The sequence below is a fragment of the Phyllobates terribilis genome, unplaced genomic scaffold, assembly GCF_046119375.1.
Source record: "Phyllobates terribilis strain yellow unplaced genomic scaffold, ASM4611937v1 Scaffold_2__4_contigs__length_985480577, whole genome shotgun sequence".
Taxonomy (NCBI): Eukaryota; Metazoa; Chordata; class Amphibia; order Anura; family Dendrobatidae; genus Phyllobates; species Phyllobates terribilis.
Window position 1 is genome coordinate 707312433 of NW_027362762.1, and position 19358 is coordinate 707331790.

General features: G+C 43.3%; 1 protein-coding gene across 3 annotated transcripts in view; it reads left to right on the plus strand.

The window, feature by feature from the left end:
• SYT6 (synaptotagmin 6) overlaps positions 1–19358 on the plus strand; it is a 717771-nt gene that overhangs the window by 608981 nt on the left and 89432 nt on the right. For all 3 annotated transcript variants that reach the window (XM_073667146.1, XM_073667148.1, XM_073667149.1), the window contains exon 4: positions 15292–15412. In XM_073667146.1, coding sequence (XP_073523247.1) covers positions 15292–15412 — 121 coding nt within the window. The remainder of the gene's footprint in view (positions 1–15291; positions 15413–19358) is intronic.

The window sequence follows — 19358 nt, forward strand, 5'->3', positions numbered from 1 at the left end:
GATACAGAAAGAGAAGAAATTTGAACTGCACCTGACGAAACAGAGGAATGGAAGCATGTGACACAGAGAAGCAGGAGGATCGAGAGGCAGTCAGCACCTATACTGCTCAGGAACCAGTACCAGGCTCTCACGCAGGAAAACCACGAAGAAATACAGCAAGATAAGACTTTGCCCACAATGAATAACCTTGTAAGCCCTCAGAATCCTCCTGGATGGAGAAAGAAAAATGTTGTGAAGAAAAAACGGAGAGTGGTGGTCATGGGGGATTCCCTGTTGAGAGGAACAGAGGCCGCTATCTGCAGACCAGACATAACCTCAAGAGAAATGTGCTGTCTTCCAGGTGCAAAAATTAAAGATGTGTCTGACAGGATATCAATACTCTTCAGACCTACAGATCGCTACCCATTCCTGCTAATACATGTGGGGACAAATGACACCGCAAGAAAGGACCAGGAAACCATCTGCAGTGACTTTGAAAACTTAGGCAAGAAAGTGAAAGAATTGGGAGCGCAGGTGGTCTTCTCATCCATTCTCCCAGTGGATGGCCATGGAATAAGATTCTACAGGTGAACAACTGGCTATTTCGATGGTGCCGTCAACAAGGATTTGGTTTTCTGGATCACGGAATGAATTACTTATATGATGGACTACTTGCTAGAGATGGGGTGCACCTTACGAAGACTGGAAAACATGTATTTGGAAGTCGCCTCATCAGGAGAGCTTTAAACTAGAACAATGTGGGAAGGGAAGCAAAAGGCCAGAAAAAGATATACAGCTGGCAAATACTATTGAGATCTCTGCTATTGGAAGTGGAAAGAAAGAACACAGACAAAAAAATCTAAATAATAAAAATATGGGAGGAAGAGAAACCAATCACAAACTAAAATGTTTTTATACAAATGCACAAAGCATGGGCAACAAACAAGGAGAATTGGAACTACTAACGCAGGAAAATAAATATGATGTCATTGGAATCACTGAAACTTGGTGGGACGATACACATGATTGGAATATAAGGCTAAAAGGATACAACTTATTTGCAAGAAACAGACTTGATAAACGAGGAGGAGGTGTCGCATTGTATGTTAGAAAAGTGTATATCTGCACAGAGATTGAAGCAGAGACTGGGAGTTCTGTGGAAACTGTTTGGGTAAGAATACAAGGAGAGAACAACGGAAAGGACACCATTGTAGGCATTTACTACAGGCCACCTGGGCAAGCTGAAGATATGGATGAACTCTTTATGTATCAAATGACCAAGTTCTCTAAAAAATATGACATAGTGGTCATGGGAGATTTCAACTATCCATACATTTGTTGGGAATCTCTCTCAAGTAAAACTAACAGGTCAAGCAAATTATTATCCTCTCTTACTGACAACTTTATCTTCCAAAAGGTAGAGGAGAAAACAAGGGGATCTGCTACTTTGGATCTGATCCTTATAAACAGGGAGGAAATGGTTGAGGAGGTAAAAGTGGCTGGGACCCTAGGAGGCAGCGATCATGCTATTATAGAATTTTGGATAACTAGAGGAGGAAGACATGTGAAGACTCAAACTTCAAGGTTAGATTTCAGGAAGGCAGATTTTAAGTGACTCAGAAAGAGAATAGGAGGGATCCAATGGCTGGATGTCCTTAAGGACAAAAATGTCCAGGAAGGATGGGAAATTTTTAAAAATGAGATTCGCAAAGCACAATCGTTAACAATCCCAAAAAGTAGGAAACCAGGATGGATGAACACAGAACTTAAACACATGCTAAAAAGAAAAAAATCTTTATCAAATGGAAAGAGGGAGGCATATCTAAAGAAGATTATAATGCAGTCTGCAGAACCTGCAGGGCACGTATTAGGTTTGCTAAAACTGACAATGAAGTAAGGCTTGCAAGAGATGTCAGAAGCAATAAAAAAGGATTTGGGGGTTATGTCAAAAGTAAAAGAAAAGTCAAAGATACTATAGGATTTTTACAGGATGAAAATGGTGAAATGGTAAGAAAGGATGTTGAGAAGGCAGGGCTTTTTAATTCCTATTTTGCATCAGTTTTCTCTCAGAAAGAAAATGTAACATCAGCTGATATTCACTGTCCTATTAAAGGAATAGAAGAATCCAGGTTATCTGTAAACAGAAAGATTGTGAGGGAATATTTAGCTATCATAAATGAGTTCAAGTCTCCAGGTCCAGATGAATTACACCCCAGAGTACTGAAGGAGATCGTAGAATAATTTTTTTAACCACTCTCCATAATCTTTGAAAATTCTTGGAGAACAGGAGAAGTCCCAGAAGACTGGAGAAGAGCAAATGTTGTTCCTATCTTCAGAAAGGGGAAGAAGGTGGACCCAGGGAACTATAGGCCGGTGAGTCTGACTTCTATACCAGGAAAGGTCTTTGAACAAATTATTAAACAACATGTATGTAAGTTCCTGGATAAGAATGAAGTGATTAACCAGAGTCAGCATGGGTTTGTAACTAATAAGTCATGTCAGACTAACTTAATTTCCTTCTATGACAGAATCACTGACTGGGTGAATCAGGGAAATGCTGTTGATATAGTATATCTTGACTTCAGCAAAGCATTTGACAAAGTATCTCACACCATCCTTATGGACAAGGCAACTGTTCGGTGGATTCATAACTGGCTTAGTGATCGGACTCAAAGAGTGGTCGTAAATGGCTTCACATCCAGATGAATGTCTCAAGTGGGGTACCACAGGGCTCTGTCCTGGGACCTGTATTGTTCAACATCTTTATCAATGATTTAGATGAAGGAATTGAGGGTAAACTGATTAAATTTGCTGATGACACAAAGCTAGGAAGGATAACTAACACTAGACAAGAGAGAGAGAGGATTCAAAAAGACCTAAATAATCTGGAGCAGTGGGCAGCAACTAACAGAATGGTTTTTAACAGGGAAAAATGCAAAGTACTACATCTTGGCAATAAAAATGAAAAAAGCATATACAGAATGGGAGGAATAGAGCTAAGCAGCAGTACATGTGAAAAAGACTTAGGTATACTAATAGATCATAGACTGAACATGAGTCAACAGTGTGATGCAGCAGCAAAAAAGGCAAATATTATTCTGGGATGTAATAACAGAAGCATACAGTCCAGATCACGTGAAGTCATTATCGCACTTTACTCCTCTTTGGTCAGACCTCATCTGGAATACTGTGTTCACTTTTGGGCACCACATTTTAAAAAAGACATTGACAAACTGGAGAAAGTTCAGAGAAGAGCGACCAGAATGGTGACCGGTCTGCAAACCATGTCCTATGAGGAACGGTTACAGGATTTTGGAATGTTTAGCTTGCAAAAAGGAAGACTGAGAGGAGACTTAATAGCTGTCTACAAATATCTCAAGGAATGTCACATTGTAGAAGGATCATCTTTATTCTCATTTGCACAAGGAAAGACTAGAAGCAATGGGATGAAACTGAATGGGAGGAGACACAGATAAGATATTAGAAAAAACTTTTTAACAGTTAGGGTGATCAATGAGTGGAACAGGATGCCATGAGAGGTGGTGAGTTCCCCTTCAATGGATGTCTTCAAACAAAGGCTGGATAGACATCTGTCTGAGATGATTTAGTGAATCCTGCTTTGAGCTGGGGGTTGGACCAGATGACCCAGGAGGTCCCTTCCAACTCTACCATTCTATGATTCTATGATTCTATGATTCTCTATGTGCCCTATTAGGATGTGTGGATATCAGAGAGGGAGTCCACTGCTCAAGACCTCATCAGTGAGCCAGCTCATTGATATATTTCATTCATTGTCAGTCATTCACAATCTGCCACTGAGGGGGGAAATTGGGGAATTAGTGGGTCTCTATTTCTTGGCTGGGGACCATCGATATACATATATAGGCCAGCAGAGGTGAGTACACTTCTTTTGAAAAGTAATATATATATATATATATCTATATCAATATATACATATATATACATATACAGTATACAAACCAAAGAATACAGCGGGCACACGCAGGTTGGGCAATTTGTGCACTACGGACCTCAATTTTATGAGTGAAGTCTAGACATTATGTCCTGACATAACAATTCATATATCTTTGCGCACATAGTGTGCTATTGTATTCATAAATATACTGTATGTATATACATTTATATATGCATAAATATATATAAAAATACAGTAACACACTATGTGCACCAATGTTTCTATGGGAGCAATCCATTACGAGAATAATAGTGCAGTCTTTCTAGAGCCTATAGATTTGCTTTAAGTGTCCATTTCTAACATTTTCCGTACAAAATAGTAAAACTGCAAATATGAATGCATCATGATGAAAAGCTGAGATTAAGAGGTTTTTTTTATCCTAAAATGCTACTGGTTCTCTCTGTTAGCAATAAGCTATAAAATGCATTGTTTTAATGCAACAGTTGTTTTACTGGAGTACTTCATGAGTAGTTGGTTTAGCCTCAATTTAATGAGCGCATGTTAATGTGCTATTAATAAATGATAAAAAAAAACAAACCTGCATAGCTGAAACGACAATCTACAGAAAATATTTTTGGAACTGCAATAAAATTATTAGATCTGCAGCTATTGCCACATACAATTCTGTTTTGATGTTTTCAGTTTTCTCAATGCAAATCAGCATGGATTAAAATCAATTCAGCTTGGCTTCAAAGTGATACGTCAGGCTTCCTGGCATTGGGGTGAATTCAATTTCATGAGAATGCTTGTATTTACTAGATGGGAATTTAGATTCGTCCTCTTAAGCTCACCGCAGGCTCTGTACATCTCTGACCATCTGTTTTTTTTAGGCTGTTCACTAATATTTTCTGCTTTTCCTTTTCTTTTTCATATTCAATATCATTGAGCAGCAGATTTTCATATTATACGATATATTGGTAACCCATCTCAACTGAAGATTATTATTGAAACCAGTTTTACCTATGTAAAGCACTTGACTTAAAAAATGGCCATTTATTAATTAGCAAAAAGTATTTGTCATCTGCATGGTGTTTGATATACACGATTTTCACATTGATATGTCATCTGCATGTCTGTTTGACATTTGCTTCCACCATTATAAATATATTGAAAGGTAAAACACAGTTTCCCATGTAATCATTGCAATGAATCCGTTGAAAACTGATACCATCTGGAAAGTGTCCATATGGCATCCATTTTTTATATGAGATCATTAAGTTTAATGGACGAGACTGATCCTAAAAATAAATCAAAATAGTGCATATTGTGTTTTTCACACAAAAACATTAGTCCATTTGTAAAATGTTCATGAGAGCTAGTCTATTATCTTATATTGGTCCGTATGCTGTCTATGTGTGAACCATGTGTGGGACAACTGACTAAACTGAAATTACATTCATCTACACCAATTCTTGGGATGGTATATTCATAAATAAAATTGATTTAATTAACTTATATTTTTAAACCAGACAACCACCAGGCAAGCAAATTACTATATTTTATTTCTAAAAAATAATTGAATAGATAGAAATTCTATAATTTTAGAGTAAATTGATCATGCCCTAAAGAAATTGTTATATATTTCTAATTCAATATATTAACAATAGAAATGTAAGATTATTTTTTAATCTCCCCATTCCACTATTCCACTTCACTGGTTGAACTTAACATCTTTTTCAATTCGTGCTAGCTATGCTACTATTAACCCCTTACTAACATATGTACTGGTATGTCATATGTCGGCTCCCTGACTTTGATGCAGGCTCACAAGCCGAGCCCGCATCTTTCCCGGCAGATGATGATTGTGTAATTTAGTCATCATCTCCCTCTAACAGCCACGGCTGTATAACAAAGCATGTGTAATTGCAATAACTTCTGGGAGAAATACTTAATTTTTTAGAACTATTTCAAGGGTGCCAACACTTTCGGCCATGACTGTAACTGGCTCATTTGGGAAAAGCAGGCTTGTCGTACCCTGACTACTACTCCTTCTCCATTGCACTGCCAGATATCCCTCTCTGATTTTGTGTTGAGGAAGCAGGCATATGCTCCCAATCATCCTCTTGTGTTCCTACTCAACTCCCACTTGGGTACAGTGGGGAGAAAAAGCATTTAGTCAGACACCAATTGTGCAAGTTCTCCCACTTAAAAAGATGAGAGAGGCCTGTAATTGACATCATAGGTAGACCTCAACTATGAGAGACAAAATGAGAAAGCAAATCTTGAAAATCACATTGTCTGATTTGGAAAGAATTTTTTTTTCAAATTTTGGTAGAAAATAAGTATTTGGTCAATTATAAACAAGCAAGATTTTTGGCTCTCACAGACCTGTAACTTCTTCTTTAAGAGGCTCCTCTGTCCTCCACTCATTACCTGTAGTACTGGCACCTGTTTGAACTTGTTATCAGTATAAAAGACACCTGTACGCAACCTCAAACAGTCACACACACCAAACATCACTATCGTGAAGACCAAAGAGCTGTGGAAGGACACCAGAAACAAAATTGTAGCCCTGCAGGGGCTGGGAAGACTGAATCTTCAATAGGCAAGAAGCGTGGTGTAAATAAATCAACTGTGGGAGCAATAATTAGAAAATGGAAGCCATACAAGACCACTGATAATCTCTCTCGATCTGGGGCTTCACACAAGATCCTACCCCATTGGGGGCAAAATGATCTCAAGAACAGTGAGCAAAAATCCCAGAACCACACAGGGGGACCTAGTGAATGACCTGCAGAGAGCTGGGACCAACGTTACACAGACTACCATCAGTAACACACTACACCACCAGGGACTCAGATCCTGCAGTGCCAGACGTGTCCCCCTGCTTAAGCCATTACATGTCCATGCCCATCTGAAGTGTGCTAGAGAGCATTTGGATGATCCAGAAGAGTATTGAGAGAATGTCATATGGTCAGATGAAACCAAAGTAGAACTGTTTGGTAGAAACACAACTCGTCGTGTTTGGAGGAGAAAGAATGCTGAGTTGCATCCAAAGAACACCATACCTACTGTGAAGCATGGAGGTGGCAACATCATGCATTGGGCTGTTTATCTGCCAAGGGACCCGGGTGACTGATCTGTGTACATGAAAGAATGAATGGGGCTATGCATCGTTAGATTTTGAGTGCAAACCTCCTTTCATCAGCAAGGGCATTGAAGATGAAACATGGCTGGGTCTTTCAGCATGACAATGATCCCAGCAGTCCGCCAGGGCAACGAAGGAGTGGCTTCGTAAGAAGCATTTCAAGGTCCTGGAGTGGCCTAGCCAGTCTCTAGATCTAAACCCTATAGAAAACTTTGGAGGGAGTTGAAAGTCCGTGTTGCCCAGTGACAGCCCCAAAACATCATTGCTCTAGAGGAGATCTGCATGGAGGAATGGGCCAACATACCAGCAACAGTGTGTGCCAACCTTGTGAAGACTTAAATAAAATGTTTGACCTCTGTCATTGCCTACAAAGGATTTATAACAAAGTATTGAGATGAACTTTTGTAATTGACCAAATACTTATTTTCCACCAAAATTTGAAAAAAAAAATCTTTCCAAATCAGACAATGTGATTTTCAGGATTTGTTTTCTCATTTTGTCTCTCATAGTTGAGGTCTACCTATGATGTTAATTACAGGCTTCTCTCATCTTTTTAAGTGGGAGAACTTGCACAATTGGTGGCTGACTAAATACTTGTTTTCCCCACTGTATGTTACAGGTATGGCAGTCACTACTGTACCATTTCGTGAAGTCTGCCACTTTGCAAGAAATTATTTCATGCAGTCAGCCTCTCTTGAAAATCCCCACCTGTCAATATTTATATTGGAAAGGGGTTCTCACTCTGTGCTCTCATATGCATGAGAACATGGGTCAACATCTTCCTTTCACTGTGAGCACAAAAATGCACCACATTGTAGATAACTGGAGCAGTACTTATGGATAAAAATAGTATTTGATGGCCCACTGAGTGCATGTTTTGAGTGACAGTGATGCACCACCACAGCCATGACAGGTGGTGAAGTCTCCATGGCTTGAAGGTACATCTGCTTCCACCACCAGGCAGTGGTAATCCATTTTCTACACTTCTTTAGCATCTGCCTCAACAGACATGACCCACTCCTCAACAGCAAAAGGGCACAGCATTATACCCAGTAATCAGGTTTTTTTCGTCCATGTATGGTAAAATGCTGCCAAACAGTTTTACAGCTTGGAAACATGGGAAAGAAAAGCCATATAATGGGTGAGTTGCAGCTGTTCATCAAGCAGCACATTGTATGCTGAAAACTGGGAATTGTCACGAGCAACAATACCTGAAGCATTCTTGCTGCCTTATGGTTGGGCAAAGTAACTTATGCTCCCTGTATAACACACATCCCTAACTTAATTGTGAAACTTTTTTAGAGAAATATAGAGTACAGACCAAAAGTTTAGACACACCTTCTCATTTAAAGGTTTTTCTGTATTTTCATGACTTTGAAAATTGTGCATTCACACTGAAGGCATCAAAACTATGAATTAACACATGTGGAATTATATACTTAACAAAAAAGTGTGAAACAACTGAAAATGTCTTATATTCTAGGTTCTTCAAAGTAGCCACCTTTTGCTTTGATGACTGCTTTGCACACTCTTGACATTCTCTTGATGAGCTTCAAGAGGTAGTCACCGGAAATGGTCTACCAACAATCTTGAAGGAGTTCCCAGAGATGCTTAGCACTTGTTGGCCCTTTTGCCTTCACTCTGCGGTCCAGCTCACCCCAAACCATCTCGATTGGGTTCAGGTCTGGTGACTGTGGAGGCCAGGTCATCTGGCGTAGCATCCCCATCACTCCCCCTCTTGGTCAAATAGCCCTTACTCAGCCTGGAGAGGTGTTTGGGGTCATTGTCCTGTTGAAAAATAAATGATGGTCCAACTAAACGCAAACCGGATGGAATAGCATGCCGCTGCAAGATGCTGTGGTAGCCATGCTGGTTCAGTATGCCTTCAATTTTGAATAAATCACCAACAGTGTCACCCACACCATCACACCTCCTCCTCGATGCTTCATGGTGGGAACCAGGCATGTAGAGTCCATCCGTTCACCTTTTCTGAGTCGCACAAAGCCACGGTGGTTGGAAGCAAAGATCTCAAATTTGGACTCATCAGACCAAAGCACAGATCTCCACTGGTCTAATGTCCATTCCTTGTGTTCTTTAGCCCAAACAAGTCTCTTCTGCTTGTTGCCTGTTCTTAGCAGTGGTTTCCTAGCAGCTATTTTACCATGAAGGCCTGCTGCACAAAGTCTCCTCTTAACAGTTGCTGAAGAGATGTGTCTGCTGCTAGAACTCTGTGTGGCATTGACCTGGTCTCTAATCTGAGCTGCTGTTAACCTGCGATTTCTGAGGCTGGTGACTCGAATAAACTTATCCTCAGAAGCAGAGGTGACTCTTGGTCTTCCTTTCCTGGGGCGGTCCTCATGTTAGCCAGTTTCTTTGTAGCGCTTGATGGCTTTTGCAACTGCACTTGGGGACACATTCGAAGTTTGCCCAATTTTTCGGACTGACTGACCTTCATTTCTTAAAGTAATGATGGCCACTCGTTTTTCTTTACTTAGCTGCTTTTTTATTGCCATAATAAAAATTCTAACAGTCTATTCAGTAGGACTATCAGCTGTGTATCCACCAGACTTCTGCACAACACAACTGATGGTCCCAACCCCATTTATAAGGCAAGAAATCCCACTTATTAATCCTGACAGGGCACACCTGTGAAGTGAAAACCATTTCCGGTGACTACCTCTTGAAGCTCATCAAGAGAATGCCAAGAGTGTGCAAAGCAGTCATCAAAGCAAAAGGTGGCTACTTTTAAGAACCTAGAATATAAGACATATTTTCAGTTGATTCACACTTTTTTGTTAAGTATATAATTCCACACGTGTTAATTCATAGTTTTGATGCCTTCAGTGTAAATGTACAATTTTCAAAGTCATGAAAATACAGAAAAATCTTTAAATGAGAAGTGTGTCCAAACTTTTGGTCTGTACTGTACCTGCGTTAGGAAAATGGTGATACCCATGGCCAGGAAATTGTCTAGGCAATCCAGCAGCAAAGCATGCTTCTTAGCTTTGCAGAAACAGAACAGAGCACCAGATGTTCTCGGATTAAATGCTGCAGATTTTGGAACAACTGTACAAGCAGAATAAAACTGTGATGGATTATATCATGCAGCAGGCAAACTGGAGCTTGGGTTACTTTGAAATCCATCATTGTCAGCTGATGAGAGACACGTGTCGCCTACTGAAGTCTTTCGGAGAGACTAGTGAATTTTTATGTAGGGAGAAGTATAGCAACAAAGAAAATATTTAAAGATTTTCATTTTTTTTATCTACTAGCTAATACGGTACAAATATATATTTTTTCTATAGCAGCAATTATGTCATCCCCCCATATATCTTAGAAAAAAAACACTCAAAATAATGCAAGATGGGATGGAGAAAGATCAGCAACCTGTACATGTTCATCACGGCCCTAGGGCTAACATTACATGCAGTAGTATGGGGAGGAACAGGAGAAGGAGAAGCAGCAGCTGGTGATTGTGGAGGGTGATCTTGAATTATCCCAAGAATAGGCAGGTAATGAGGCTGAAAGTCAGAGTGAAATTTATGATGACGATGACAACTCAGGGCATGAAGACCAGCCATCACAGCAGGTTGCAGAAAATGAATCAACAAGTCCTTAGTCATGCTGATGAGCTTTGAAAGCTGTATACTTGTGGGATGACAGGCGTATTATTAGCTATTGGATAGTGGGGGCATTCCAAAAAGTTGAGACATTACCAGAATAAACTTTGTTCCCTGCTTGGCAATGTTTTTGCCGAGCATATGCCTGCTGACCGCACATCTGACCAGGAGACCCCTCTTTGCTTACCCACAGAGCCAATGCTCCTCTGCCTGTGCCAGAGCTGGGACTGGAACAAGCAATGACAGCAGCATTGATTACCATATTTTTTACATAATGAACCACATGATTTATCTGCCATTGCACCAACTTCACAGAGTTTGTGCAGCCAGGTTCAGTCATGCCTGGATTGTGTCATTTCTCTGGCAGATACTCTGAGCCTAGACCCATGTGTTATCCTCCAAAAGCAATACTTCGGGAAGAGAAGAACCACATGATGTGGCAGCCTGTGAATGCTTATCCAAATTGACCCTATTTTAAAACCATCTGTATTTTCTTAAGGGCTTAAAGGGTAGCCACATTGCTATGTCTGTTCTGCTTATCTTAATACCAGTATTATACTGATAATGGAGCCAAGAATTCATATTTTCAGCATATATATTCTTATTGTACATAACAATTCATCACTATAGAAGCATTGCTGTGTAATATAACCTATCAAAGTTACTTATAAGAAATACTGCTATATTATAACCTAAATGACCTACTGTATATACTTTCACAAATAGGTGGATTCTGAGGACTCTTAAAGCAGATTGATGTATAACTATAAAACAATCCCTTAGATCTGATTATCGTCGCATAGACATGCTGAAAATTCATGTCAGAATGGCTATATAATCCTTTATGAAAATTTAACGTATTTGTTTCACAGGTCCTCAGTGTCTTGCCTCCCTGCTGTTGCTTATTATCTCACGCTGCTCAGTACAAGCTGCAGTTTTCTGTCAGGCTGGATGGGCCTGAATACACTTGGACTAATCACCTGTTTTATTCTAATATTCTTAATATCAAGATTACACACTCATTCTGACAAATGGATTTTCAAAGAAAGTACTCCACCCTCAGCTCAAGTCTAAGGGATCTATGTAATAATGTAGGCAGTTTGCATTGTGAAATCTGGTGACAGATCAGTAACGCAAAAGATAAAGATTGCAACATCTGCACGCAAATTGAATTTTTGGGGAAATAATCCAGTCTTTATCTGGGGGCTGACAACCTGTCCTGTTCAAGCTTCTTAAAACTGTGCATTATTACCAGTCAGAAATGAACAGTATCTTTCATTCAGTAACATCACAAAAGAGCCAAATTAAAATTTTAATAAATTGAAACACTAGGGTCTCATGTACACAGCAAAGACATGTACACGAATCCTTTGAGGCAGTTTATTACAGACGTCTTTTCCAGGCAGATTCTGTCCAGAATCTGACTAAAAATGTGCCCCATAAAATGAATATAGTGCACAGCAATATCAAAACTACATTGCTGTGTGCTTTTCCATGTTAAGTCACTTCATTTACCTGCTTCGGGGTTTGGAAAACCTGAAGCGCTTAAAAAAAGCGACATGTTTATTCTTCCCTCTTCCTATTTTTTACATCATAGAGTATATGACGCGGGTGGTGGGACTGCCGCAAGAGCGATGACAATACAGCCAGAGAAGCCGCTTCAGGGAAACGTCAAATGGTGATTTACTGAAGAAGCTTTGCTTTGAAAAACTTGAGGACTGCACTGACATCTAAAAGGCATCATTTGCACGTAGCCAGGGCCGGCCTTAGGGTATATGGCGCCCTGTGCGAAATCCCTCTTGGCGCCCCCCCCCAAAGAAAAAAAATTAAACTCATGTAGGTGAAAACAACAAGTGCATTTTTTATTAATCAAATGATCAAGTAATAACAAGCAACAAAAGTTGAAAAGTTTTAAAGCCGCCACCACGATAAGGTAGACTCTTCTGGCAGGGCCCTACTCTAACCTATTAAAATTTTCTTAAAATATCCAATACTCTTTTTAGATATATTTTTATTTAGTTTTCTTTAAGGGAATGTGTCATATACATTTTTTTTTAAAAATGACCAATAATACCACATACAGGGAATACTGCCACACCATGACCAGACCACATATTACCACAACATAGTGACCGAATAATACCACACAGAAGGGGGAAAAACTGCCACACCATGACCAGACCACATATTACCACCACATTACTAATATTACCACCACATTACTAATATTACCATAAGTGTCATTATGCACGGGAGCTCTATACATGGTATGTATAATGTAAGTGTCCAGGTAATCTAGTGATCACCAGTGACATTATACACAGGAGCTCTGTATATAGTGTCAGTGTACAGGTAATACAGTGATCATCAGTGACATTATACACAGGAGCTCTGTATATAGTGTCAGTGTACAGGTAATACAGTGATCACCAGTGACATTATACACAGGAGCCCGGTACATAGTATATAGTGTAAGTGTACATGTAATACACTGACTCACTGGTGACGTCTCTAGGTGAAGTCCTTCAGCTACGCTTTTCTCCTTCATCCAGCACAGACCGCCATTACGTCTTCCAGCCAGGACTCGTCTCTGCATAAAATAACACAGTTATCTAGAGCACATTCCCCAACTTCTACATTACGCAGCTGAATACAGACGTGTATCCACCATCAATATATGGTTAGTTATTATACAACCTACCATTCCAAATATAAATTGTAATCCACCACGGTGCCCCCATTAACTGTAAATAGGCACTTAATATATAATTTAATTAGAACCTCTACTCTTTCCGCCAATTTGTTACCAGTTACACTCCTGCATCCGCAACGCCCCCTACTCTATACTTCCTGCTCCCCGCATTCATTATTTACATGCACCCCCTGCCCCAATTCATTATATCATGTCCTGCTCTCCCCACCCCATCATCATTTACTGTCCCCCACCCCACATTCATTATGTGCAGCTCATTATCCCCCTACTCCCAATTCCCCCATGTGCAGCTCATTTTCTCCCAATTCCCCCATGTGCAGCTCTCACCCCCCCATGTGCACATCTCTCATCCCCCTCCCCCACATGTGCCCCTCTCTCATCCCCCTCCCCCACATGTGCACCTCTCTCATCCCACTCCCCCACATGTGCCCCTCTCTCATCCCCCTCCCCCACATGTGCCCCTCTCTCATCCCACTCCCCCACATGTGCACCTCTCTCATCCCCCTCCCCCACATGTGCACCTCTCTCATCCCCCTCCCCCACATGTGCACCTCTCTCATCCCCCCCATGTGCACATCTCTCATCCCCCTCCCCCACATGTGCACCTCTCTCATCCCCCTCCCCCACATGTGCACCTCTCTCATCCCACTCCCCCACATGTGCACCTCTCTCATCCCCCTCCCCCACATGTGCACCTCTCTCATCCCCCTCCCCCACATGTGCACCTCTCTCATCCCCCCCATGTGCACATCTCTCATCCCCCTCCCCCACATGTGCACCTCTCTCATCCCCCTCCCCCACATGTGCACCTCTCTCATCCCCCTCCCCCACATGTGCACACCTCTCATCCCCCTCCCCCACATGTGCACCTCTCTCATCCCCCTCCCCCACATGTGCACCTCTCTCATTCCCCTCCCCCACATGTGCACCTCCCATTCCCCCCACTCCTAGTAAATTGTATTTAAAAAAAAAAAAAAACTTGTTATACTTACCCCCATGCGATCCCTGCAGAATCCTCGTCCAAATCGATGACACCAGGTTCTCCTGACTTCCGGTCATGTGACGGTGCCGTCACATGACCGGAAGTCAGAGAAATCATGACAGAGATGTTCCGGCCCCGGCGCTTAGCATGGGGCCGGGGGCCCCATGAGGAGAGAGACACACAAGAGGGGGGCCCCCAAGGGGGCCCCTACCGGCCGGGCCCCATACTGGAGTCAGGGCAGTCATGCCCTGATGGCGGCCCTGCTGGAGGCTGAAGGGGCCCCCTCTCCCTCGGGGCCCCCGTTCAATGAACCGGCTGCACGGGCGGTAGTTCCGCCCCTGTGTGTGAGGAGGAGAGAGTGCAGCGCGCCCGGGTCCCGGCCGGACATTTCAGAGCAGAGAGGGGGCGCCGGCGCCTGAGCACAGAAGAAACGCTGGGCGCTCCCTCTCTGCTCTTCCATAAGAAAAATACCGACGGGGAGGGAGCCAGCGCAGCGCCCCCCTTCACTCTCAAGTTTGAGGCGCCCTGTGCAGTTGCACAGCTGGCACGCCCCAAAGGCCGGCCCTGCACGTAGCCTAAAAATCTATTTCTTTTGTGTCAAACCAATACAGAAATTGAGAAATAAAATCCTTGGCATGCCTGTATGTAAAATCAGAGGTATATAGAGCAATAGCAGAGTCACCATAAACATCTCTGTGGGAAACTTAACCGACTAGTTATATAGCTGTGTGCATGGGGACTAAGTGTGCTAGAAAATTATACAAGAATAAGGTTTAGTTCCAAAACCCTTTATGGTCTATCGACAATAACCTAAAACCAGAATGGCAGCAACAAGGAAATTGTGTCTGAATCACTCAGAATATTTTATATATTCATACAGAATATTTTTTATTTTGAACTGTGTCTGAGGAGTTATTTCTTTTATTTTTTAAGGAAAGCGTGGACCTTGGAGAAATCATGTTCTCGCTGTGTTATCTGCCTACAGCAGGACGCCTGACCTTAACAGTGATAAAGTGTAGAAATCTAAAAGCTATGGACATCACTGGGTATTCAGGTAGGTAAAACTCCATCCGGATTTATTATATTTGCTCTATCTTCTATGATGTATACATCTGCATATTATTCTCATATAAAAGCTATACATGAATATACTGTATATATATATATATATATATATATATATATATATATATAAATACATGAATATACTGTGTGTATATATATATATATATATATATTTGCTATTTTAAAGTAATGAAAGAAAAATAAAAAGCTGAGCAGGCAAGGAATCCATAGTCTGGTTACGTCTAACCTATTTGTGCTATCTTTCCGTTCATTTTTTATGCTGAAGATCTTTGAAGATCATATGTGTTTGTAATATGTGTATGGCCCGATTCATCGAAACCAGCGTATACAATGCCAGTCTTGATGAGGGGGCATAGTGAATGTCAGGAAAATGCCGGCCGGTGGGTGCAGCTCTCTGGCGCCCCCTTGCCTCTCAGGTCAGTCAAGGTACTGCACCTAGAGTAAGTAGTGCCAGGAAGCTGCTACCAATGGGGGAAAACACGGTGGTGTGTTGTCCCTTACACGTCACCAATCCGTGACGCCACAATACAGGCACAACTCTCTGGCGCCCCCTCGCCTCTCAGGTCAGTCAGAGTACTGCACCTAGAGCGAGTGGTCGCCGGAGAGGCCGTCCTGTAGCCCACTGGGTATTTGAGGCCCTCTGCAGTGAGGGCAGTATATATATATTTCCCTGGCTGCGCCAGTAATATATATCCACATCTCCGACCGTCACTGCCAGCCTTCCTCAAATCCCCCAGATGGTATGCTGCCACCAGTTCTGGTTTGATACAGCCCGGTATTAATGGACTTGTATCGGGTCAGGAACCAACCTGGTAGCGTTTATGGCTTCGGGGAGGAGAACGATTACAGAACAAAAGAAACAGAACTATTAAATTTTATATTTAATCCAAAAGGGAGGCAGTGTTTAGGAAAAATATATACAAGGATGTTACAAAGGGGGCATTAAAATTCATAAACAGTTACATAAAATAAACAGGGTAAAGAGTGAAAATTACTTACACTACACGATCGCGGAGACGATTCAATATAGTGGGAGGGGGGGTTCTCCAGATTGCTGTTATTGAACAGGACCCTTTGCGTATAATTCGTATTCCCCCAGCAATGAGTACTTCTGTCTTCCCCATAGACTCTTTTATTCCTAAGGGAGATCTGGCCACACGCCCTTGGTGGTGACATCATGTGGGCCGGTCTCCAGCCTGTACATTTTTATTAGAACCGCTGATTTCTGCGATAACTCATCGCCTGTTAATCGCAGAAGCTCGCAAACTACGCCATATTTTCCCTCATGATTTTATCTTTCTTTTGATATTACGCATCACATCACTGCAGTCTGCTATTCCGAGGTTCTTGCACTACGGCCCCCCGATGTTGGTTACGGCCGTGGAAAAATACCTGCATATTCCGGGGCTGATTTGGTTACTCCACATATGGGTCCCGTTATTGTTGGACCTATAGAACTCATATTATTTCATATCTAATATCGGAGTCATCATGTTTGCAAATTCCCCTTTGAAGCTGGGGAACTGGTCTTCAACAGTTACATGTAAATTAGCGCAAGCCCGCATAGTAATTACCCCCTGCTCTCTCAGAGACAAGAGGCTTGGTTCCCTAACGAAGTTTTCACACTTCTTCCCTGGCCGTGTGTGAATAACTATTTATCAGTAGAGAGTTAATTGGGGATTTGTGCTGGCAGAAGGAGAATAAGGGAGGGGGGTGAACATCTGTGTCACTCAGGTGGAAGGACATTTTCCTGATATCAATATTTTATAATATTCCTGACATCTCCCCCTCTTTGAGGTGGCATAAGCGGTGATTTACAGATCGCCCCTTGAGACTGCCTCCTCGGTCTCTCCTTGTCGGGACAGCCCGTCAGCGTTGCCATGTTCACTACCCTTCTTGTGCTGAATGGTAAAATCGTACTGCTGGAGAGCCAGGCTCCACCGCAGTAGTTTACCATTGTCACCGGACACCCGATGCAGCCAGCTGAGGGGGTTGTGGTCAGTCACTATGGTGAAGTTGCGCCCGTATAGATAGGGCAGCAGCTTCCGCAGGGCCCACACTATAGCGAGGCACTCCTTCTCCACAGTGGCGTAAGCCACTTCCCGGGATAAGAGCTTGCAGCTGAGAAACATCACCGGATGCTCTTCCCCCTGCCCATTTACCTGGCTGAGCACAGCGCCCAGGCCAAACGCACTGGCGTCCGTTTGGACTACAAACCACCGGGTGAAGTCCGGGGCCTGCAGTACTGGGGAACTGGCCAGGGCAGCTTTCAGCGCCATGAAGTACCACTCACAGTCAGCTGTCCAGTCGACTGTCTGCGGCAGCTTCTTTTTCGTGAGGTCCGTCAGAGGCTTAGCAAGGGCACTATAGTTGGGAACAAAATTCCTATAGTACCCTGCCGTACCCAAGAAGGACATCACCTGCTTCTTAATTTTGGGGGAGGGCCAGGAGGTGATGGCATCAACCTTCCTGGGCTCTGGCTTCAGAGTTCCGCCACCCACTCTGTGTCCGAGGTACTGCACCTCCGTCATTGCAACCTGACACTTTGCAGGTTTGATAGTCAATCCAGCTCCCTGGACCTGCCTGAGCACCTGCTCCAGGTGCGCCAGGTGTTCCTCCCAGGTGGGACTGAAGACGGCAATGTCATCCAGGTACGCAACCGCGAACCCCTCCAGTCCCTCAAGCAGCTGGTTGACTAATCGTTGGAAAGTGGCAGGTGCATTCCTCATGCCAAAAGGCATGACGAGGGATTCATACAGCCCGAATGGTGTAATGAAGGCGGACCTCTCCTGGGCCTCCTGAGTCAGAGGAATCTGCCAGTATCCTCGACTCAGGTCCATAATGGTCAAGTACCTTGCCCCGGCAAAGCGATCCAGCAGCTCATCGATGCGTGGCATCGGGTACGCATCGGGAGCTGTGATGGCATTTAGCCTCCTGTAGTCCACGCAGAGCCGGGTGGTCCGGTCCTTTTTTGGGACCAGGACTACAGGTGAGGCCCACGCACTTTTCGACCTTTGGATCACCCCTAGATCCAACATCTCATCTATCTCCACCTTCATGTCCTTCTGCACCTCTAGAGAGAACCGGTAAGCTGATTGATGGACTGGGGGTGACTCCCTGTGTCCACCTGGTGGACAGCGAGCTGCGTCCTCCCAGGGACACCAGTGAAGAGGGTCAAGTAGGGCTGGAACACCTCTCGCAGCTGGGACTTCTGGTCCGTGGATAGCTGCGGATTGAATTCCGCGTCCTCAATAGACCCTCCGTCCTGGGCGGCGGCCAGTAAGTCCATCAGGACTTCTGTCTCGCCTTCTTCAGGGACGCTACATACAGGAAGGGCACAGGCCTCCCTGTCATGATGAGCTTTCATCATGTTGACGTGGAAGACCTTCTGCCTCTTCCTGACATGGTCAATGGTGACCACGTAGTTCACGTCATTGAGGCGCTGGCATATGGGGTATGGGCCTTCCCAGGCCGCCTGAAGCTTGTTCTGGGTCATTGGGACTAGGACCCACACCTTCTGACCCACTTCGTACACCTGCTCCCGGTCATTCCGATCATACCACAGCTTCTGGCTGGCCTGGGCCTGCACCAGGTTCTCATGCACCAGCCGCGTCATGGCCTGCATTTTGTCACGGAGCCGCATGACATACTCTATGACGGACACTTCGGGGGTGTTCAGTTCCCCTTCCCAGGATTCTCTCACCAGACCAAGGGGCCCCCGGACTCGTCGGCCATACAGGAGCTCGAAGGGGGAGAACCCCGTTGAGGCCTGTGGTACCTCTCTGTAAGCAAAGAGCAGGTGTGGGAGGTACCGCTCCCAGTCACGCCCATGTGACTCGACCAGCATCTTAAGCATCTGCTTAAGGGTACCATTGAATCGTTCACACAAACCATTGGTCTGTGGGTGATACGAA